Source organism: Falco naumanni, chromosome Z (assembly GCF_017639655.2).
Source record: "Falco naumanni isolate bFalNau1 chromosome Z, bFalNau1.pat, whole genome shotgun sequence".
Classification (NCBI taxonomy): domain Eukaryota; kingdom Metazoa; phylum Chordata; class Aves; order Falconiformes; family Falconidae; genus Falco; species Falco naumanni.
In genome coordinates, this window is record NC_054080.1 from 36,197,967 (window position 1) to 36,222,146 (window position 24,180).

General features: G+C 40.3%; 1 protein-coding gene across 1 annotated transcript in view; it reads left to right on the forward strand.

Moving 5' to 3' along the window:
* Nucleotides 1–3,938: 3,938 nt before the first annotated feature.
* ADAMTS19 (ADAM metallopeptidase with thrombospondin type 1 motif 19) overlaps nt 3,939–24,180 on the forward strand; it is a 150,584-nt gene continuing 130,342 nt past the window's right edge. The window contains exons 1-2 of the mRNA XM_040580813.1: nt 3,939–4,209; nt 5,253–5,863. Coding sequence (XP_040436747.1) covers nt 4,131–4,209; nt 5,253–5,863 — 690 coding nt within the window. The 5' untranslated portion in view covers nt 3,939–4,130. The remainder of the gene's footprint in view (nt 4,210–5,252; nt 5,864–24,180) is intronic.

Genomic DNA, 24,180 nt, shown 5'->3' on the forward strand with positions numbered 1-24,180 from the left:
ATTGGTGATGTAGCATAATAGCGTTGAGCTGCTATGAGTTTACCTTTGCACTTTTAAAGTTATATACCAGTTAATACCAGTAGAGGTATTAAATTCAAAATAATTTGACACACATCTTACTCCACAGGTCATCTGATTGTGCTACTGAGTTTAGATGTAACTGTGAGATTTGCTCTGAAGCAAGATCTGCTAAAGACAAGTTGTTTGAAGTGGTCTTAAATGCATACATTTTAAATAAACCCTTCATTTTGAGGATGTAAATAACAGTATACAATTACAGACTAAACATTCAGGGTCTGTGGAGCTAACAGGCGGTGGAAACTCAGTGTTCAGTTCAAGGGATAGAGAGCACAACGTTTTCTAAAATGGAAAACCCCTCATTTCATTCCCGTGTAAGAGGAAAAAAATTGTATTGGTTCACATATATCTTGCAGCTAAAAAAAAATTTAGTTCAATCTGCTTTTAAACAAGTTTATTTATACTGAGATAACATTTGGAAAGCACCCTAGAAACAGGAAGATGTGAGTTTCTGTTTCTAATCTCAGTGGTCATACGATACATGGCCTTAAGGTAGTAAGCACCATTCAAAACAAAATAGATTTTTTCCATTCATCTAGCATATTTTGTTAAGTTGTAAAAATTTGAAACAAATGTACTCAAAGATTTTTTAAAAATCAATGATATCATCAATCATATATATATAAAGCATATGCACAAATAATTAACAATTATTTCCCTGTGAAGAAGTTTAAAGATTTGGGGTTTTTTGGTAACAATTACTTGAGGCAATCTTGTATATATTGTAAAACTGAGGTAATTTTAAATCACTTTTGTATGTATAAACTTGATAGCTTTTACACTTAGATGATTAAGAGAAGAAATAAACCAAGGGAAGTCCCTGACTGGTGGTGGTGTCTGTATTGCTAGAAGCTGACATTTTGAATTCAGCATTTGAATTCAGATTTGTTCATACTTACTTTCATTCTTAGAATTAAATCACTGAAACAGGATTCACTATGATATGGGTGGAAAGTTTTGTCCTTGCTGATGTAAGATAAGACAGTAACTGCTGCACAGATTTAAATAAAACAATAATGGTGGAGGCTGAAGAACAATATCCATGTCTTCAAAAGATGCCTTGAGATGTCTACATTATGTCATCAGTGATTGGGGCACTATCACGAATGCTCTTAGCACACTGAAGAAATGAGAAGTCAGCCTGCAGTGGTGGGGCATGAGAGAGCCCTTGCCCTGCCAGCCCCTAAGGAACTAATGGCACAATTCTGTAAATTTTGCATCAGCGGGGACTAGAAGAAATTGCCTAATCTCTGTTGATTTCAATAAAATTAGGCTAACTTATCTCAATCAGGAAGGACTGGTGAGGTCACACCTTCACCTTTTTCTGTATTTTTTGTCTTATGTCGGTGAGATGGTGTGGATCATTGTTACACTCGGCAAATCAACACATTCTTTACTTAATTAATTTGTGATTCAGCAGGAGTCATATAGAAATTCCAAAGGCTTAGACCTTTCAGATGGGAAGCACAGTTTTAAGAATCTACTGGAGCAAACTAGACGTTTCTTTTCATTTTGCTCTATATTGAATTTGAAGATACTGTTTCTTCCAATTTTATAAAGGCATAGCTGATACTAGTTCACAGGCATATGTTCTGTAAAATAAAAAACTATTTCACAAAGAGTTTTGGTAGCTTTGTGATTAAGAAAGTCTTTTGTACAGTACACATGGATACAATATTATTCTCTCTGTAAAATAATTTCAGTATGAAAGCATTGTTTTGTTTCCTTTTAATTCCTGTTCTTTTTGACATAGGCTTCTCTGCACTAGTTTCCCAGTGACGACAGTTAGCATGTGGTGGGCTACAATACCGTTCTACCAGTATTAACCTATGACCAGACTCTTTGTTAAAACTAATGAACACCAGTGGGGGCTCTCTTTTATAGTGCACTTTCCCCAAAGTTAAACATAGAGAATTTCCCCCTATATTTTTACTTTAACCATTGAAACAATAAAAAGAAAACATAAAATGAGCTGAAGAAATTTGTTGCAGCTTCACGGTTGACTTTAGCTTGCCTTGTGTTGGTATGTGGAGACTTACCTGAAATGTTCCTCTTTTTTTGGCTGGTGATAAAGTCAAACATATTAAAGTCTTTCTTAATTGGCTTCTTACAGTCTCTTTACCCCCTGCCACTTGTGTTGAAAAGCCCAAATTCTGCTTACCTTACTGACAAAAGCAGTTCTTTTGTCTTTTTTAGTGATTATACATGTGAATAGAGAAGCAGAATTTGATCCAAAGGGATTAACTTAATTTCAGCAGATTGAAAACAGTTACACTAATTCACAGTTTTAAAATGAGCAAATGCACACGCCGCATCTTTTTTCATTATTCCTGCTGGTTGTCCATTTGTATCTTTTGGGATGTAACTGTATGCACTGTAAGCAAAGATTTTCTCTGTGTATTTCGGCATCTTGTCTACATATTCAGATTTTTTTTTTAAAAAAATACAATCAGAATGTGTATCTAGTGTATGCACAGGAGTTGATAAACCACATCTCACAGCATTTCCTAATTAGTTGTGGGGAGTTTTGCCTGTGGAAAGGCTGCAGTATTGGGCCTATTAACTAATTCCACTGTAAATTAGTACGTGTGTTGTTATTTACTTGGGAAACAAAGCTTCACTTAAAATGCATTTTTAAGGTAACCTAATTATCAGGCAATACTGGTTTTCAGCCTCTGGAAAACTTCCCTCTTCCTAAACTGTTAAACGTAATTCTGACATTTTACTAAGTCCCTATGATTTTGCTTGGTTTAAGTTGGCTCAGATGCCAAAAAAACCCCAACAAACAACAAAACCCCAAACAAAACCACTGCCACCACCCCCACTTTATGGTTACTTTTTTCCCTATAAAACCAACCAACTAATCGGAATTACTGTTTGGAGGTAGTTGGGAATACATACCCACACAGCATAGGTTTAAGGAGCTATTGAACACAGCTTAGCGCAAAACCCAGCTGCATTTGGTTTCTGTGGAGTCTAAACGTCCTCCTTTTTCTGAGCCTAAATGTGTGATTTTTGTTTGTTTGTTTTGCTTTTCATCTCATACAACTGATTTTTAGAAAGAATTCTTGCAGCTTCGTAGCTTACCCTTCACGGCACAGCTGGCTTTCCTCTCCACACTGCATTGCTCGGCTTTCCCCTAAGGCACGGTGGTCACCTTTGACACCACCAACAGTAGGTAAAGCTGCAGTAGTTACGGTGAGGAACCAGGCTTTCAGAGGGAGCTGTTTATCTGTTGCTTCTGCCGTTTATGCTGACGCTAGATGTGCATTTAAAGCTTTTGCTCGACTCCTCGTTTACACACTCCTCCGCTGACAAGGGCTGGGGTGGGAAGTGACGGGCTTCCACGGGCAGCTGCGTGGCGGGGGCAAAGGGAGCCGGGAGCCGAGCTGCAGCGAGCCGAGCCGGAGCGCCCAGCCCCGCCGCTCCCCAGGGCTGCGCCGGGGGGCTGCGCAGGACGCGCTGCCGGGGGGCGAGGGGCGCCTTTCCCGCTGTCGGGGCGCACGGCGCGTGCCTCTGCGCGGCCGGCGGCGGGCGGGGTGCGAAGCGCGGGGTGCCGCGCGCCCGCGCAAGGTGCCCGCGCGTGGCGGGCTGCGCGCGGAGCCGCCCGGGCGCCGGCCTGCGGCGCGGCGGCGGGGCCGGGCGGGGGGGGGCGCATGGGGGCCGCGCCGGGTGCCCGCCCGGGCGGGGCGGGGCGGGGCCGGACGGGACGGGGCCCGGCGCGTCCCGCCCCGTGGGGGCGAGCGGCGGGCGGGGGCAGCGCGGTCGCCGCCGCCGGGGCGCAGCTGCCCGCCCGCCGCCGGGCGCTGTGTGCGCGCACTGGCCGCGCTCCTGCCTGCCTGCGCGCGCACGCACCCCACACCCCCTCGCCGCGCGCTGCGCATCCAGCGGTGCCGGTGCTGCCCGCCCCGCCGGGACGCGCGCGTCGCCCTCGCCCGCAGCTGCTCCGCGGGCGCCCAGGTCCCTGCGCGCTCCCCGCCCGGCACGGCCCGGTCCGGCACGGCCCCCCGTGTCCTGCCCGCCGGCGTGCCGCGGGCGCGGAGCCGGTGGGGATGGGCGGGAGGATGCGCCTGAGCCGCGTCTGCTGCGTGTTCTACCAGCTGTGCGTGCTGTCAAGCGGGCTCGCCGCAGGTAGGTGCGCGCCTTCCGCGGGAGCGGGCCGAGCCTCGGGCGGCCTCCGTGCCCCGGCGGCTGCTGGTGGCCGGTACCTGCGGGTTGCTGAGCGCCTTGACGGCAGTGCCCACCCCTGTAACCGGCGGGTGATCAGATAATGCCTGCCCCCGCCGTCAGGGTGCGTGACAATGCGCTCGTCTGTACGGGATACTGATTTGATCCCCGGTAATGGACAATGCGCTCGTCTGTGCGGGATACTGATTTGACGCGCAGGGCTGTCATCTCAGCGGTGCCATTCCTGGCGTGTGTAGGCTGAATGTGTAAATGAAACCGTCTTCTGTCTCAGGCTGCTGCAGACTGTGTGTAGTCATATGTTTATAAACATAACGCTGGTGCACTGGGAACTCTGGTTACATTGTGGTGTGGTGTGTGTGACACACATACATAGCTAATCAGTGATTATAATTTAGTTTGATTATAACGATGACACAGCATGTGCATGCATCTGCCACTTTTACATGCACTCGCCAGATGTGCGGCCATGGAGCCTGTGTGCATTTGGCTGCGCGTTTGAAATCATAGTGGGTCTTGCAAGACATGCTGAGAATGGGGTTGAAATTGTCACACTTTTTTGTTCAGGTTTTCCCTGCTAAAGTAACAGGGTTTTTTCAGCTGTATGAAAAAGTTGCCACTTTGTCTAAATGATGAAGGGTTTGTGCAGTGCTCCATGTGTGGAGGTGGTGGTCATGAAGAAGAACATTCCAGGCTAATGGTACAAACACAGCTTCTGTCCAGCTTGACCTCCCGCTCTTTCTCAGAGTTTATCACGGCCCTGGCATGTCACAGGCCCCTGAACAGGCACAGAGACATCTAGCGGCTGGCCCATCTGCCATGTGTAAGGACAGGGTGAAAGGGCCAAATGGAGCCTGGTGTGTTTTGGGTGGCATGCTTGGTGGGCTGGGACCCAGGAGTGTGTCGTGAGAGGACAAGGGTAGGTTTTTGGCAGGCACTGTGTGCTGCTGGGTGCTCTGCTCGCTTAAAGCATCTGCTGGTCTTCACAGGTTTCCATGCTTCAGAAGAAACTGAGGAGTGGGAGATCGTCTTCCCTGCGCTGTGGAGCAGGGGCCAGCAGGAGCCGGCGGGTGGCAGTGGCGGTGGTGGGGGCTGCAGTGCCGACCCCAGCTGTGGGAACCGGAGCAGCACCCTCGGCGCCTTTGTCACACCTAGCCCAGTGGCCGGCAGCTCCCGGGAGGTGCGTTCAGTGTCCTCCTCGGTGGATGAGCAGGCACAGGCTGTAGGGGAGGCAGCAGAGGAAGAGGACACTGAAGATGAGTATGAGTCTCAGGAGTTTTACCACTGGTCCCCCCTGCCCCAGGGGTCTGGTGCTGCCTCTCAGTTGCCCCTACCACCGTCCCCCCCGCCACCAACTCCAGCAGAGGACGGAGATGAGGTGCTGCTGAGGATCCCAGCTTTTGCTCGGGAGCTCTACCTGCTGCTCAAGAGGGACAGCCGCTTCCTGGCTCCTGGCTTTGCCGTGGAGGAGCGACTTGGGGGTGAAGGCAAAAGCCTACCCAGTGCTGCACAGTCGCAACCTGAGAGAGCTTGTTACTACAGTGGTGCTGTCCTCCGATACCCGGGCTCCTTCGCCTCCTTCAGTACCTGTGGTGGATTGGTAAGATGACCTTGCATGCAGGGGTAGCACCAAGGTCTCCATCCAAGTGTCTGCTTTATCTGCTGCTTTTCAGTCCCATACCTTTCCTGAGATCTTCTTTTTTCCATACCCTCTTGGGTTCTACCTTTATATGTGCCCTTATTTTTAACCATTTTGCATTGTTCATGCTTTTATTAACTGACTCATAATTTTTCTCAAATCCTACTTCTGCCTTTATACCATAAAGTTTTCATGTTCTTTGTCCCATTTCCAGTTACACCTCCATCTCTGCCCCATGCCTTTCTTTTTTGGATCTCCTTTTTATTCTTATGCCATTCTTTCTTCCACTTTTCTCATCTCCATCCCTAATTTTATTGTGGTCTTCGGTGTATGCCTGTAATTAGTTACCTCCATGTGCACTCTCCTTCCTTTTCCCTATATCATCATCTCTTCTCCAGCCCATCTGCAATCCATTTGTTTTTCATTCCCATCCTATGTTCTAACGTTACCTTTCTCATCTGTGTTATCTTTCACATCTCAGATTTCAGACTGTTCTGTCTGTCCTGCTTCTATCAATATTTTACATCTGCTTTCTCATGTTCATTGTTACTTTTCTTTCATTCTTCTCATCCCTTTGGCCTCTGTTCTCTACCTCACAACTTCCCATGTGTAGTACCTGTAGCTGGATATGGGACTCCATACCCTTCTTTCCTTTCAGTTCCTCTACAGAAGTACGCAATGAGTATATTCTCAGCAGAAATGTTAATACAGTCAGGCCTTTTAAATGATTGTTGCTTCTGTGGCATACCTCTCTTATTTAAAACAAATTTCACCTGCTATAATTTCTATTGGATCAGTTGTGATTTTTACCAGATAAAGACCAGAACTGGGCACACTGACAGCAGCAATGGTGATCCAGTGAGCTGCAATCCCAAGATACTTGCGGGTGGATGGAAAGAGTAGAAACCACCTGGGATGATGTAGAATGCTGGCAGGATTTTAAATGAAAATTTTTTACTATTTATATTTACTAATATTTAATATTTACTAATATTTAATATTTACTATTATTACTATTATTCTCATTTCAGGCTTTATATAGTATCATAAATGCACACGCCTGCAGCACTTTACAGAATACAGAATACAAACAGTAATGGCACTAGGGAGACTTAACATCATTGGGACCCTGCATTTTTTGGGTGGCTATATGGGTGTAAATCACCACAATCATAATAGATGTTTTCATGTATTTCTTTCCGAATTTGAACATCTAACTTCTTCCATTGTTGATTCTTGAAGATATGCCTGCCTGGTTTTTATTTGCATGGTCATGAAGTGAAACCAGGTAAAATGTGGAAATTTTGTGGAAATTCCTTTGCCTGTTTGGACTTATTCAAAATTCAAAACCCAAACTGAATATATGTGAATTTACACTAAATAAAATATTTCCTCACACTCCCGCAAAGTGAAACTGCCAGGTTTCACACAACTTTTAAGTGGTTGGCATCTAATTATTGACATTATGTCAGATTTTTCAAAGCATGGTAGCAGAATTAATTGTGGAGCGAAATGTTGGAAATCAACTGAAGGTGGTTTGAAAGCAATCAGGTAGAGGATTTTTGTGTTCTGGAAAAGCATTTGACTTCTGTACTCCCTGCTCTTGTTAGAATTTTGCCTCTTGCTACATTGTGTATGGGTGAAATTTGGTTAGAGAAAATCTATGCAAAGAAATTGGTAGAGAAAATGATCACAAATGTCTGCTCAAAAGTGATGTACATTATTACATTTCTGTAAATTCCTTTGACTTGATTTATAAATTGAAATTCACTGTTTAAATAGACCCCAGTTCTGTAGGTGCCCTATTAGTAATTTTTGATTAAATCAGACTTTTCCTAGGAGTACCAGCCTACTCCCAGTCTATTGGGCATCTAAGCATGTGCGCACCCAGATCGTGTGCCCCAAGGCTGCAGTTGAAACAGAAACTATTCTGTGTATCTCAAATAAAATTGGAAACTGTTGCAGATGTTGATTGGTGGTGTCATGATCCTCGACTGCATAGTCTTGTTTGCAGTGAAATAGTTAAGCAGCTGTTCTCCTTGAGAGTGTTGCTGCATCAGGCCATAGTGAAAAAAAATTGCAGAGTGCTATTATGTCACATTTGTCATAACAAATCTTAGGGTTTTTTTATTCTTTATTCAGTCATTGCCTGGGCTTTATTACATATGTAAGTTGCTCTGTTTCCAAGAATCTTGAAAAAACATTGTACATACATTGCATATTCCACCCAGTTTCCTCTAGGCCTTGCCCTGCAGAAAAAGCCAAGCAATATTTCAAAGTACATTTTCTCTTTTAAGATGTAAAAATCCATTGAAACTTAAACCTACAAATATTGTGTTATAGTTACTGCAATTGATATATACATATTTTATTTTAAATATAAAGAAATTTTGGAGAAAATAAGGTATGAAAGCCTTAGATAATACTCTCGTTTCAAAACCTTGCAGACTTTTGGTTAGTATTCCTAGGCTACATACACCTTGGAAAGCCAAACAAGTGGGCTAGAAGTCCCTTAATGTGCAGCTTAGTTTCCACTCAGCAATTTTTCTGAGTGTGAAATACAGTATCTCTAACAGCAAAACTTCTACCATTCAGCTCTTTAGACAGTAGCCTTTTTGAGAATCTTTTTATTCACTGAAGAAAAGTTTGACAGACAACAGTGATTTTGCTACACAGGAGGAAGCATGAAAAAGTGTAAAGCCCAATGGAAAAGGTTTGACCGTCGTAAGCAGGGGAGGGTCACACATGGCAGTACAGATGTGTGGGTGATGCTGTAGGGCTAGTTTGTGAAAAGATACTAGATCTTCAACAAAATGAAAAAAAGGCCTTGCAATCAATTGTTGTGCCATCCAAGTTAGGATGTTTGTGTTAGTTCCAACATCTCAAGGCAAGGAGAGACCTGAAATGCCAGTGACATTCAGGAAATTTAAAAAAATGTCTATATGGAAGTCTTAACTGCTCCTTCTATAGGCAGGAAAAAGAATATTGTTGCAGATGTTAGGCACCTCATTGCCTTGAAATGGGATTTAGATGGTTAATTAATCATTCACTGGATGCAGTTGGGTAAAGCATGTAATGCACAGCACAGTGTTAAAGCTTCCCTGTATTGCTTATTCATAGTTCTTGAGAGCTTCTGTAGTGTTTTTTCTTGAGCTGTTCATCAAAAGCCAGTACAGAGGAGTGATACTAATGTGGTTCATAACATACCATGTTAATCATTTAAATATACAAGTCAAACATGAGGGCTGGATTCCCAAATAATTACTAACCAAACTCTGACTGCCAGCATTGGCTTCATTTGGCAACCTATCTAGCTTGACAAATTAAGGAGACATAACTCGCTGGATATTTTCTAATCAAACTAAAGACTGGATATATGCATGGACTGCCTAGAAACTACATCACCATGACCCTGGGGTAATCTCAGAGCTGACATGATCAGTAGTGACTGCCCTATCCAACTCCTTGGTGAAACACTTGTGGATTCCTATATTCTTTGTAGCTCAAAGAGATTTGATCTGGGTGTGTTTGGGGATTCTGCACTGATGCTGTAGGAAGATTAACAAAGAGAGATTTCCAAGAATTCTTCATCTGTATGCTGACTGCCTACTTGTTCATTGTTAACCAAATACCAGGATGTAAGAAGTCCTACTGATGCCAGTGAGACTGCTCTTCTGAAAGTGATGAATTGCAGAGCTGGACCATTAGTTACTTAAATGGTCTTTTCTACTGCTTGCTTGTGTTTTGCCATATTTGAAATAAGAAAAAAAGCATGTCAAATGTTGTTGAACAGTTTTATTTGTAACTATTAATATGTATAACTTACAACTGGTAGCTCTTTTTAGAGTATGCTGTAGGAGAAACTTACTGTGGACTTAGAATTAAGAAATCTGTCTACTGGTTGTTTACTGATGATCTCTGCTGCTAGCATGGAAGTTGAAGTAGCATCAGTGCATTTCCCCAAAGAGAGCTTTAGACACAACAAATGTATGCTTTAATATATTTTTTTTTTCCTGAGGACTGGATTGCTTAGGTAGTACTCTGGCTATGTGGTGATAGGCAAGGGTTTTCCTAATATTTCTACTTCTTTTTCATTAAAGCAGTCTGCAATAACTAGAGAACAGCTAAGTAGAAAAAGGATTTGAATGTCCTCTTGTACCTAAAGCAATGGGATATTATTAGGCTGTTAGGAAGTGCAAACAGGAGCAAATGTATAGACAGAGGATGGGCAGGAGAATGCAGCTCATTGCAGTACTTAGCAGGTTGTCTAACAGAACGTCTGTGGCGATCTGCCTACCAGACAGCATTGCCAGCTGGGTTAATTTACTGGAGAGAAGCTTTGAAATTCATGTGTGGTTGTATTTTTTCACTGGATCTTAAGAGTGTGAAATGGTCAATAACGTATTTATAGTTCTCTAAATTCCTGGAGTCAGTGTCAAATAGTATTTGCAATGAAAATTAATGTGCATTTTTCCAGTGACTGGAGTGGGAACAAGTCTTAACACATCTCCAATCCAGCTGAGGGAAGAGCTCTCTGTAGAGAAGCATATGGTGCTTTTATTAGGCCTCATCAACCATTAGGAAGCAGGTACTTAAAAATGTGATCAATAGTTTGTAGACAAGTAGTCCAGGTGTTACACATACATTTAAAGAGTACTATCCAAAGAAATGCTGCCCACATCAGCAAAATAATGGATGTCAGTAGTTCTGTGTCATGCAGAGATGTGCCAAATACCATTGGATGACAACTTTTTAACAAATAGTTCCGATTGTAACATCCTACTGTTACAATAAAACTGAAATAAATTAGGATGTGAAAGAAACTACGTGCTGCCTTTGACTGATGGAATGGTCATATGGTACTTCAGTTAAGGTTTGTAAAAAACCTGAAGCACCTTTAAAGTAAATGTATGATCTTCTGTATTTCTGACACAAATTGTGTTTTGAAAATTAGTGCTATTAACTAATTGTAAGGGAATGACACATGATGGATATATAATATTTTAGATTTTTTTTTTTTTTTTTTTTTTTTTGTATTCTAAATTCACACAGCCCTTGAATTCAGGACACATGGTGGAGCTGCTACAAAACTGGAATTTTTTATTTTGTATGTATCCATTGAGGATAGTATGACTTTACAGGTTGTCTCAAAACAAACAATGATATTTTAATTGAAATTCTCAATTTGTGAAATGTATTACTGAAATTCTGCACACAGTCAGTTTTGAGGATAAACCAAAAGGGTTTCTCAGGCTGAATCCTTGTTTTGACATCTTTCCTCCTAGAGAAGGGATTTTAACCACAGCAGTTCAACCTTTTTATATGGGAAAACTCCCAATGAATACAGTTATTAGTTACACTTCCTAGTGATTTCTTCAGTGAGAGTAGTGCCTGATGTGGCAAGTATACTTGAGTTTTTGGACAGTTCAGACTGTTCTGGAGTGTTGTACAGAACATCTACCTTCTGGTTGTACAGCTTCTTTCAGTAGCAGTGCAACACTTAACCTGCCACAACTCCTTTGGTGACATAGGATCAGACTGATGGGGAGTGTATAGATTGGGTGTGAGTAGTGAGTCTGGCATTTGTGCACATGCATGGTAAATGAGTGCACATGCAAGGTAAATACTTGCTTTTGTAAGCATCCCTGCTTTTGTGGGGCTCTTAGAGCAGGTGGTTGGTCAGAAGCAACTAATGGGCTTCATAAAACACCCTGAGAAGCTGTGCTGTTACAGTTTGTGAGCTCCTGGTATAAGGGTCTGAGATGTCTTAATAGGCTTCTTGCTTTGATCAAGCTGGAGAGCACCTATCCCATTACGCATCCTGGATCATACAGTACCAACATACAAGCCTGAAACGGGGAAAGTACCAAGCCTTTTGTCAACCAAAAATAATACCTCTGCCTCCCCACTTCAGTGTTGTTGCAGTTACACATTGATGTTGAGTAACTCTGGCACCAGATGCTTTTCCAGAAGAAACTGGAGACAATTACAGCTTCTTTTGTGCTGAGGGTAAGCATTAGAAAACAGAGATCATAAAAAAATGTTCATTAAAAAGGAAAGAAAAAAAGATCATTAGCAATATTTATGCTCCATTTGATAAATACAGGCTAAAGTTTGATGTTGCAGAAGGAGGATTATAAAATTAAATAGGATTATCCTTAAACTCTGCCAGGATGAAATGAAGTACACACTCCCTCCTTTACACTCACCTTCTTAGGATCCTTAAATGAAAGAGAGGAGAAATACAAACAGTAAATATGTGTTTAGAACCCCTCTTTTTAAAATATAAGGCAAACTCAAGACAGAAAGATGTGGGAAGTTACAGGCAGGTTTTTTGGAGGCTTTTTCAGTTACTTCTTTAGACTGCTAAACTCTTCCTTAGGTCAGAGTCTGCTTACTGTTGCGAGTTAAAGAAGTAAAACTTTGCTGAGAGGGACAGAAATAAATATGTGAATAAGGGTACTCTGTGAGTGTCCTTTACTGAGAGGTCACAGGTTCACAAGTTTTGCTTTATTGACTTTAACTTATACTTTATTTGTGTTTTAAACATCTTTAAATGGGCAATATAAAATTTGTCATCAGTAGAAACAGGTGGGTAAGGTAGGGCATGAGTGGAAATGTCAGCCCTGAACAGAAAGCAGCTTTGCTCAGTTATGAAAGTCAGTTTCTTTGCAGAAAAAATGGAAGCACCTCTGGGAAAATAAAGTGTTGATCTAAAATTTGGGCTTTCCAGCTGTGCATAAGGTAGAAGAACGAATGAAATGTGATGGTGCTGCTGGGAGAATACCCATACTTTCAATGTATATGTTGAGTCTGAGCCAGGTTGTTCCTCCTGGATTTACATAGGGAGAGAGGAGGGCAGCCAGTCTTCTAGGAAGTCTGGTCTCCAACAGGACAAAAGCTGTTTACATGAAGTTACTTTGGCATGCTTAGGCACAGGCACATCTTCCCCCAGCAGGTTGTTAATCTCTCTGTTATACTAAAATCTCTTCATTATAATCTCACCTTGAACATCCGATGAAGCACAACTGAAAGCACAACAGTAAAGAAGCCAGAGATTAAAATCAAGTTACTATGGCCAGCAGGAATAACCAGCATATATGTACAAGCAAAGCACTATTAAGAGGCATTACTTTATCCCACCTGAACAGCAAGTTGATTATAAACAGAACTATTAAATACGGTTAATTTTTATTTTTTCATAAAGAAAGGTGTACTAGAGATGGTATCTTTTTAAATGTTTGATTAGTGTCAATAAGAACCGTAGATCAACAAAGATCTATGCAAAGATAAAGGACTAAAACCTCTGTTTCTATTTTCCTTCTTGAGCTCTACTGCTACAGTCTGTTGCCTTTTTGGATAAAACATAATTTGGTTGGATTTTTGTTTTGTGTATCAGAACTCTTGCTAATTGATAAGAAGGATAAGTCTTTTTAACATAGGAATGGTAGTGTTAACGTAAAGCTGAAAGGTTTAGAAAATAAATTTTGATTTAGGCGTAGACTGCATTTGAACTATAACGATCTCCGTTTCCTTTAATATTAAACACTGTGGCATGGCTTGTGAGATGTTGGGCCAAGATGCCTCAGACCATGTGGTAATGATTCCTTTCTCCTTCTAAGAGCAATCCTGTAATCATGTAATCACTTCAACCTGAGGCAGGTTTGATCTGTGATTCCAGTCCTGCTTATAATAGCCTTCTACTCTCCAAGTGCTTAGTTTCAGTACAAATATTTCCTTTGCAAGTCTTCTGATTTCCAAACCATAATTAGAAATATACTATCTCCAGAGTAGTTTTATTTAAAAAAAAATGAGACTGTTGTGAATCACTTGAGATCTCTACCCATTGTAATTGATAAGTATAAAATTATCAAGGTTATTTTGCAAGATACAGAAGAGAGAAGGTAAATCAGAAAAAACAGGTAAGTTGATTAATGATTAAAGGTTTGACCCCCATCTTTGACAGAAAATGCTTTAAAAAGAAAAGGCAGAGTACTGAGCCTCTCCTAGCTACAACTGTTAAGGTTAGTGAAATTGGCATTTTCTTCAAGTCTGTATCCTTGACTTTTATTCATATCTCATGAATTTTTCTTCTGTAATAAATGAATCACAATTTTTAAAAGACACAAATGTTCTCTGTGTTGGAACCCTTGTAATTTTATTTTAAAAGTGCTAGTTTTTGTCCTTTTTTTAGAAGATCTCTTGAACCTGCTAGAATGCAGATTCTTTTTGGTAGTTAATGAAAGATTGTGATGGGGGAAAAAATAGGAACATCAATGATTTCCAAGATGTAATACCATAAAAATAAAGGAGCTGAGAAACTGAGAGGAAACAATGGAAAGGATCAGGTTTGAGAGTCATTGTGGGGTTGATGGTCATTGAGGATATTCAAGGAGAAGTCTGTGAAAATTGGTGGTCGCGTAGACATAGAATGCAAATGATGCACATCTCTCTGCTGTGTGATAAAGAGAGCTACCAGAGTAAAAAGGGATGAATCAAAGCCACTGGGACAATGAGGTGTTTGCAGAATTTCTTCCCTAGAACATGTATCTTTCACTGATGACTTTAGGGACACAGTGTGAGAGTTGGTTTCTTGCTCCTTGTTTACCAGAATCAGCAATGTGATGGAAATAGCGTGAAACATGCTGAGCGCTTGCATGTGTGTGTTATATTGGATATCCAGACGGTAGTTGGTCAAACTTTTATAAACCAATAGCCAAAAATATCTATATTAGATTTTAAATCAGATGTACATCTGTTGTCTGTTTAGCTGTTCAGTTAACTTTTTGTTGTTAACCTGTCATTGCCTGGATGATATGGTCTTCTTGTTTATTTCTATTGCTTCTAATAATGGCATAAATAAGCAAATAATTGTTATTTGGAAGGGAAAGAATAAAGAACATTTCTAGTCTTAATTGTAGAACAAGGTATTTAGAATGATAAATCAATAGCATAACATTATTTGCTAATAATACATGCACCTGCATGTAAGTGAATAGAAGTAAAAATTTTTGGAAGCCTGTGCTGTGAATGTTTTTCTTGGGTCTACCAGTACTTCAGTCAGAATTATTTTCTGAATGAGTTTTGCATCCAAAAATGTAAAATGTGCCCAAAAGTGACTTGTGATTTGATTTCTGTGTGATTATCCTCCAACAGTTGCTTATGTTCATTTTATGATCTTAGCTGTGCTACCTTAAGTTCTCATTAGGTGTCAGAAGTTTAACTGGGTCAAGTCAGGTCAAGCTTATTTAGATAGCAGTATGTTAAGGAAAATACAGATATTTCTGCAGTGATGTTAATTCAGCTGAGGACAACTTTTTATGATTCAGTACAGAGGAAATGCCCTGTTACGTCCCTCTGGGCTTAAGGGGGTAATGGCTGGGAGAAGTGCCCAAGTAATCACTGGAGCTGTTACAGTAATGCCATCTCTTATACAAAATGTTAAGCTGTGCTTCAGACATGCTTAAACATCTCAGTGCTCTTTTTGTCAGTGAGGCTGATCAGTGCCTGATTAGCCTGGTGTTTGGAGTATAATCTTGGTAACTTGGGTGTAAGTGCTTCAAGGCTTCTTGTATGAAGTCCTTTGCTTCTCTTCTGAAGTTAGGACACAATAAGGGACAAAAAAAAAAGGTGAATACCTGATATTTTGGGGTACAGCAGTGGGTGAAGGATGAGTTCTTATTCTTGGTAGGTGCAGGGAACATAAAGCTACGTACACATACTGTCAGAACTTAATATTTAATTAAGTTACTTAATTTGCTTACTAAAATTACTCTCTAAGTGTAAAACTGTCTGGATCTATAGAATCATTTAGGTTGGAAAAGACCTTCGGGATCAAATTCCAACTGTTAACCCTGGACTGCCAAGTCCATCAGTAAACCTCTCCCTAAGAACCCCATCTGTGTGTTTTTTGAACACCTCCAGAGCTGGTGATTATGCCAGCTCCCTGTTCCAATGCTTGATAACCTTTCAGTTAAGACATTCTTCCTAATATCCAATCTAAACCTCCCCTGGTACAACTTGAGACCATTTCCTCTTGTCCTGTCACTTGTTATCTGGGAGAAGAGACCGACCCCCACCTGCCCACAGCCTCCTGTCAGGCAGTTGTAGAGAGCAGTAAGGTCCCCCTGAGTCTCCTCCTCTCCAGACTGAACCACCCCAGCTCCCACAGTCACTTCTCAGAAGACTTGTTCTCCAGACCCTTCACCAGCTCCGTTGCCCTTCCCTGGACACACTCCAGCACCTCTGCGTCCTTCCTGCAGTGAGGGGCCCAAAACTGAACACAGGATTTGAGGTGCGGCCTCACCAGTGCCAAGCACAGGGGGACCATCACTTCATTAGTCCTGATGGCTGCACTGTTTCTGACACAAGCCAGGATGCTGTTGGGCTTCTTGGCCACCTGGGCACACTGCTGGCTCATGTTCAGCTGGGTGCTGACCAGCACCCCCAGGTCCTTTCCCACCAGGCAGCTTTCCAGCCACTCTCCCCCAAGCCTGTAGTGCTGTGTGGGGCTGGGATGACCCAAGGGCAGGACCTGACACTTCTCCTTGCTGAACCTTACAACATTGGCCTCGGCCCATTGGTCCAGCCTGTCCAGACCCCTCTGCAGAGCCTCCTGCCCTCAAGCAGATCAACACTCCTGCCCAGCTCGGTGTCATCTGCAAACTTGCTGATGGTACACTTGATCCCCTTGTTCAGATAGTTGATAAAAATATTAAACAGGACTGGCCCCAGTACTGAGCCCTGGGGAACACCACTTGTGACCAGCTGCCAGCTGGGTGTAACCCCGTTTACTACCATCCTTTGGGCTTGGCCAGCCACCTTAAAAGCACAGCACAGAGTACATCCGTCCAAGCCATGGGCAGCCAGTTTCTCCAGGAGAATGCTGTGGGAGATGGTGTCAAAGGCTTTACTAAGGTCCAGGTAGATAAAATCCACAGCCTTCCCTCATCCATTAAGCGGGTCATCTCTGTAAGAAGGAGATCAGGTTAGTCAAGCAGGACCTGCCTTTCATAAACCCATGCTGGCTGGGCCTGATCCCCCAGCTGTTCTACATGTGCTGCATGATTGTGCTCAGGATGATCTGCTCCACAACCTACCCTGGCACTGGGGTCAGACTGACAGGCCTGTAGTTCCCCAGATCCTCCTTCCTGCCCTTCTTGTAGATGGCAACACGCTGGCTGACCTCCAGTCTTCTGGGACCTCTCCAGCTAGCCAGGACTGTGGATAAATGATGGAGAGTGGCTTGGCCAGCTCCTCTGCCAGCACCCTCAGTACCCTCAGGAGGATCCCATCCAGCCCCATAGACTTGTGCATGTCTAAGTGGAGCAGCAGGTCACTAACTGTTTCTTCCTGGACTGAGGGGACTTCATTCTGCTCCTTCTTGTTCCTGTCTTCCAGCTCAGGGGCTGAGTACCCAGAGGGCAACTGGTGTCATTATTAAAGACTGAGGCAATGAAGGCATTAAGTACCTCAGCCTCCTGCTCACCCTTTGTGGCAATGTTCCCTGCCACATCCAGTAAAGGATGGAGATTATCCTTGGTCCTCTTTTAGTTTCTAATACATTTTTAAACATTTTGTTGTTGCTGTGTTGTCTTTTATGGCAGTAGACAGCCTCAGTTCTAGCTGGGCTTTTGTTTCTCTGATCTTTACCCTGCATAACCTCACAACACCCTTAGAGTCTCCCAGAGTTGCCTGCTCTTTTTATTTTTTTTTCTTTTTTTTTTTTTTTTCCTTTTTTTCCCTCCCTCTCCTAGAGTTCCAGCCAAAGCTCTCTGTTCAGCCTGGCCAGTGTTCTTCCCTGCTGGCTCATCTTTCAGCACATGGGGTCGACCTGCTCCTGTGCCTTTAAGACTTCTTGAAGAACTTCCAGCCTTCCTGGACCCCTTGGCCCTTCAGAAGTAGCCGAACTCTTAAACAGGCCAAAGTTGGAACTACCTTTGGAAGTCCAAGGTAATGTTTCTGCCGATCCCCTCCTTCTCCAAAAATCAAAAACTCTTACCATCTCATGATCACTATGTCCAAGATGTTCTCTGATCACCACATCACTCAGCAGTCCTCCCCTGTTTGTAAGCAGCAGGTCCAGTGGGGCATCTCCCCTGGGTGGCTCACTGACCAGCTGTGTCAGAAGTTGTCTTCCACACACTCCAAGATACTCTGCTATGCTTCTGTTGTAAGATCTGTGTGAAACCTAACTTAGGCAGTTTTTAAAATCTTCTGAGAATTTACAGGCTTGTTGCAAGTTAGGGGATGGGAAGTTGCTTAGATTTTATGTCTAGATAAGTGATCCTTGATCTCTTTTGTCCCTCTGTGACATAAATGGATCTCACCCCCTATATGAAGGGAGTCAGGGAGTTGAAAGTAGATGAGGGTTTATAGACTAAAATGGATGCAATTACACATATAAAAACCTTTGTTTTCCAGTTTCTGTCTGTTCAGTCCTAACATGTTTCCCTTTTCCTGTCTGATCACCTGTTTCTTCTGTAGTAGCTTATCTAAGGAAGCATAACAACAGAGATTTCTTCCATGTCCTTTTGTGGGTTTTTTTTGCTAATACTAAAATATTTGCATTGGAAATAATGGAAGGAAATAATTCTTTGCTTTCTTATTTCATTTTGGGTGATGATTTATTTGCTTTTTTCATATGAACAAATTTGCTTAAAAGTGACCGGTCAGGCTGATGCTACTTGGTTCAAGATACTAATCAAAACTCTATTCTAATTGCTATTTGTATCTTGCACACATAAAATCAAGCTCTCTAGCATTTAAAAAAAGGAAATAATCCTTCTTCCAAAATCTATTTTCTTCCTTTTAGTTAAATAATAGTTCTTGAAAAATAATTAGGTACCATTCCTCCTTCATGAGGGTAGCAGAACTTTAGTTTCTGTGTGCAACAAAAAGTAGATTAATTATTTTTTTTTTACCCCCAAATAGGGGAAGAAGAATCTAAGCTTAGCAGAGAAGAATCTAAGCTTAGCAGTTAAAAAAAAAACCAACCACCTATGCATAATTTGGAAAAACAAATAGATATGAATTTCAGTTATGAGTGGAGTCAGAAATATGTGGCTAATATATATATATAACTTTTTTAAGCAATGTGAATCTAAAATGATAATAAATTGTGAGAGTCTTATTTGTTTCTCTTAAAGCCACCAGTTCTGGATTCATGTACTTCTAGATAGAGATATAAAAAGCCAAAGCGTAACTTTATTTTATAAATGGACTAACTTGATTTGTTGCATTATAGTTCTATGCCCATAAATATAATCTGTTTTCCTTTCTTGAATTACTGTTTTCCACAGTTAGTTGTTTTGGCAAACTGTAGATTTGAACAAAACTGAGTTTCATGGAGTGTTGCCTTGAATTAAATAGTCTTTGAACTGAAATTCAGCCCCTCTCAGAAAAAAAACAGTATAATGGAGTCATGGATAGATATTTCAGTAAGGATTAGCAGAGATTAAATTTCTCCATGGGCAATCATGGGCAGGTTTTGGAGCTGTGCCACATTTGTCTGTGTCTACAATGAAAGCACATGGGTTTGAACAATGATAGCTCATTGGTATGCACTATTTGAGTGTTTTACATGGGTGAATCAATTTAAACTTGGATCCTTTGTATTGGTCTTTTTAGTACTAGTCTAGGTGTTTTATCTAATGTAGTTACATGCACAGCTGCTGCAATTTTCTGTTCCAGTCTCCTATGTGAGACTCAGTGTAGAATACTTTGTGCTCACCCTTTGTATACTATTACATTTTTGCCTGCATAAAATAGCATTTCAGATTCTGATGGGATTAAACCCAGGCTTGCACTAAGGAAATGGGGTTAATTCAGTTTCATTAGCTAAAGGGACAACAGTTTGAGTCATACTCCAAAAGATTGGGTTTTAGTCTTGCCACAAGAAGTGCTGAAGTTACTCATATTACATCCAAATGCTCTATAGAAACACGTCTTTATAAGCACTGAGTCTTAATTGCAAGGAAATTTTCCATAGGTGATATGTTTCAATAGGTGTTGCTTTTTCTATATACATATATTTCTTACACAATATTAATAATTACTGAAATGTTGTTGTGTGATAAATGGTCTGGAATATCACTAAACCGTTCATTGTAAAGTATTTTCAACTTCAGTTGTATAGGATAAAGTATTTTAAATCCTGGCTTACTTTAAAGAAGCTGTATTTTTATTCTGGAAAGGTGTTATGGTTTGGGTTATGATTTTATTTTTTTAATAGTAAATCAGTGATGGTGTTCCATTTAATATATCATGTACTTTATAAGCAAAACCAAATGATTGTTAACATCATACATCACTAATTTATGAGAACATGATAGACATAATTTATGGGATAGGTGGCTGTTTTAAAAATGGATTTTTATGCCAGTTTTGCTTTGAATTGTGTAAGTAAAAGGCTGTGTCATGCTTGTTCAAGTGTAATTGCACCTCAGTTTTCAGATTGGTTGTAGTTTATTGGTCTGTATTAGCCATCTGTGGTTGTTTGAGCATGTTGTTCTAGCGTATTTTTTTGAAGCAAAATAAAATAAGTCTTTCCAGAACATTTCAGACAAGAAGCATCTTTATCCATCAGTCAGTTGGTGCATGCACCAATAATGGAATTGAAGTCATGCAATGACATGCAAACATATGTTTAATATATGATTGCATGGCGAACAAAATGAAGATCTTTATCCATAGGACTCAGGAGATTAATATCTGGGTTTTTTCCTTTGGTTTAGCAGCCTTGGTATCTGATTAATGATTTCTTCTGTAATGGTCATTACTTCCTTTACTTCATTTGAAATCTGTGCTTGAATCACGGTCAGCTCTGATCATTCTGGTTTTGATGAACAAAACTGAAGGCATGGTCCTTGTGAGTGGCTATCCTAATACTGTGTCTTCCAGCTTCCTGAAACATAAGCCTACATGAAAATGAGAACTCATAAAAGCAAAATTTGAATTCTCTACCCCACTTAAAGACAGATCAAAATATGAAACCTGAAGGCCGAAATGCTGGGAGACTGCTGAAAGACCTTTTTTTTTTAAAAAAAAAAAAAAGGTTCTGATTGTAGTTGATCATTTAGAGCTGTGAGTACAGAAAGTTTACGTTTTCTCTTAGTGGACTAATAAATTAAATTTTAATTAAACTGTTTTCTGATTAATAGTATTTTTTCATGCAACTGAAGAGGAATTTTCTAGGCAGCCAATTAATTGCTTTTGCACATATGATGCCTTCTAGTCTCCTCTTTACTAGTTATGGCTCCATTATTATTTAATATTTTTTTTAAAAAATAATTTTGTAACATAAAGATACAGAGTGAATTTTTCACCAGAAAATCAGAATCTTGATTATATACATAGCTTTATATTTACTATCACAGCACTACCATGATCTGGACTGATATGAAATCAGATCTGGATTTGCTTAAGGTTTAGATAGGCAGGGTAGGATACTGTATCTTGCTTTATTGAGTTTATATTGACCAAAGCAGATTTAGAATTTTGAGGGTTGCATCTATGAAATGATTTTTCCATAAAAACTACCTCATTTGTCTTCCCTTTTAACATTCTAAAATTGAGAAAGTCACTTCTGATGTGCACTATAATGTGCTTACCTTATTACCAAAATATAAGGGCTTGATCAAAAAATAATAAATACTTAATGGTAGGCAAGGTTTCTGAGCAAAAGATACCTATTTTATTAATTCAGCTTATGTCCTTGGAATAAACAGACAACATTTAAGGCATTCTAGCCCTTCCTCAGAGCTTCTTTCTTCTCTAATTAGAAGCAAACCTACTTGAGAGATAAGAATAATTCCAGAATCTAAGTAGTTTTACTAATCAGTTCAGCCTTCTGAGATAAAGAGTAGTAGCTGCTGAGGGAAGGGAGAAATGATCAGAGAGACACCAGTAATTTATTACACGGTGGGTTGGCAGAATACATGATGTTTTCTTTTGTGACATAAACATTTGCCATAAAACCTGTATTGTTTTAGGCATCTAAACTTGAAAATATCATATTTGTTTTCTTAGTGTGTCTAGTGTGCAGTTATGGATATTCTGCACATTTAATATCTGTGTGACTGATGAAGTCTGTCTTGACAATAGTGCTCTCTATTCTTAGTGGTATTAGTAAATCCTTGCATAGTTACGTGGAACAAATGCATACAATATATTTTTTAATTTAAGTTAGTTTAAAAATCAAGCTTTTTCAGTGTCTTTAACACAATGTGTCTTGAAAATAGGTTTTAAACTGACTGTCACATACATAATGTAAAATTTGACTTCCCATTTTAACAATGGCTTGTAGCACATGGCTCAGAAATGCTAATTTGATTTTTAAGTTTTATGAAATAAAGCCACTTGTGATAAGAGTAGTAGGATTTCTGTACCTCATAAACTTCCAGAGTGCTGCATAAGGAAATGAAGTAAGAACATGTCTGTGGTAAGCCTGCATTTCTTAGTTTGTAATTTCTAAGTATAAATCTTCAGAAGTTATAATATTGAATTTATGATTTTAAAGATGTGGAATACTTTTCTTGAATGAACATGAAACTTAACTGTGTATGTGAAAGAAAATGGGATTTTGTGAACTCGAAGTCCAGATCATCTCTATGTAGTGTTTTCTCTATATATCCTCACTCACCCCTTATTTCCCCCTTTATTTAAAGGGTGTAGAGCCTAAACACTTGATAGATTAATAAAAGTATAGCTGTGGAGAATGTCTATTTGGGCAATTTAGTAAAAAGAGGTATTTATTTACACAGCAATCTTAGTTGTGTAACATGCTAACAGGAAAAAAAGAGGCATTTAGCATATTTATGCTTCTGTCAAACATTTTTTATGTATGTACATTTGCACGCAATGTAGATGTTGCAACTGAAAGCTAGGCTTTAAATTGTGTTTTATGTCAAAATTTTACAATAGAACCACTAGTTTTGAATGTCTCAGAATATTAATGTTCAGTACATACATATACTCCCCAAAATGAATGCTAGTAAAGAATACATAAGTATTTTGGTCAAATTTGTATTGCAAATAATAGAATTGCACTGGAATTTAGAGATCAGAACAGTGTCAATTTAGTACAACATCACAGCCAAGTACATGTCCCTTCTCTGAGAGGTGATGCTGATGTAGGCCATGGCATAGATCAGCTGTCATTACCAGAAAAAAAAAAAAACAACAAATTCCAGCAGAACAGAGTTGTCAGGATGATTCAGCCTCAACTGGGGAAGTAATGAACGAGCTGTTATGTCTTTTAGAAATTGGATATGTGTAAATAATCCATTATTCATGCAGGATTGCAGCACTGATTTGAATTTTTTTCTAGCACCTTGGACAAAGATATTTGAGTAAACTTTGTTTCTGAATATGTGTTATACTTCAATAGAGTACACAAACTTTTCATTACACTTTTTGTCTTTATTTGCATACCTCCCTTTGTTGTTTTCCGTGTTCCACCTACTGTCCCCAAGGACCATCATGTCAGTTTTAGCAGATCTGCTTGCCCGCCGTCCTTCCATCCATCCATCCATCCACACAACGGGAAGTCTGTACCAATATAGAGGACAAACTGTCCCAGGAGCTAGATTTGCCATTCATTCTTTCATGAGATTTCTGCTTATAATTATTCATAAATATGTATTTATACATATATTTTATATGTATAGGTTAGATGGCACTAAAAGGAGGTGATGTGAATGATTGGTGTCTCCATAAGACCCATATTTCCATCTTTCTGTGACTTCAGTAAAGATGCTGGGGATCTTGTCTACCCTTTGTGATTTTTATCTGGCTCATAGATGACATTCTTTGTTTGGTCATACTTTTTCAACCCTGCATATTTAAAATTATCTGAGGGTTACTAGTATCTATAGTCAAAATCATTAGGTTACAGAATTATCTTGATGTGATACACTGAGAATCAATTATCTGCAGCTAGACACAGTTGGTTTGGTTGCCACCTATTTTTTTTTTTTTTAAATATACTATACAACAGGAATGGTACATTTAGCTTTAGGAGTTTAATTCATATTTGTTACATTTCCGCTTGAAGCATTTGAAAACAGCAGTTATAATTGCCTTATGGTAGTAGTTTTCAATGAATCATTATTAAAGATAATTCCATTACCTCAAATTGGAACATACTAGACTAGTCTATGTGGAGAGAAGGAACGTCATACACATCTAGTTCATTGGACAGTCTATGTAGGGTAGTAATTGCCTTTAAATGTTTCTGTAGTTGTTCCAGAAAGAGTCATCTTAAGAACTCTAAGGTT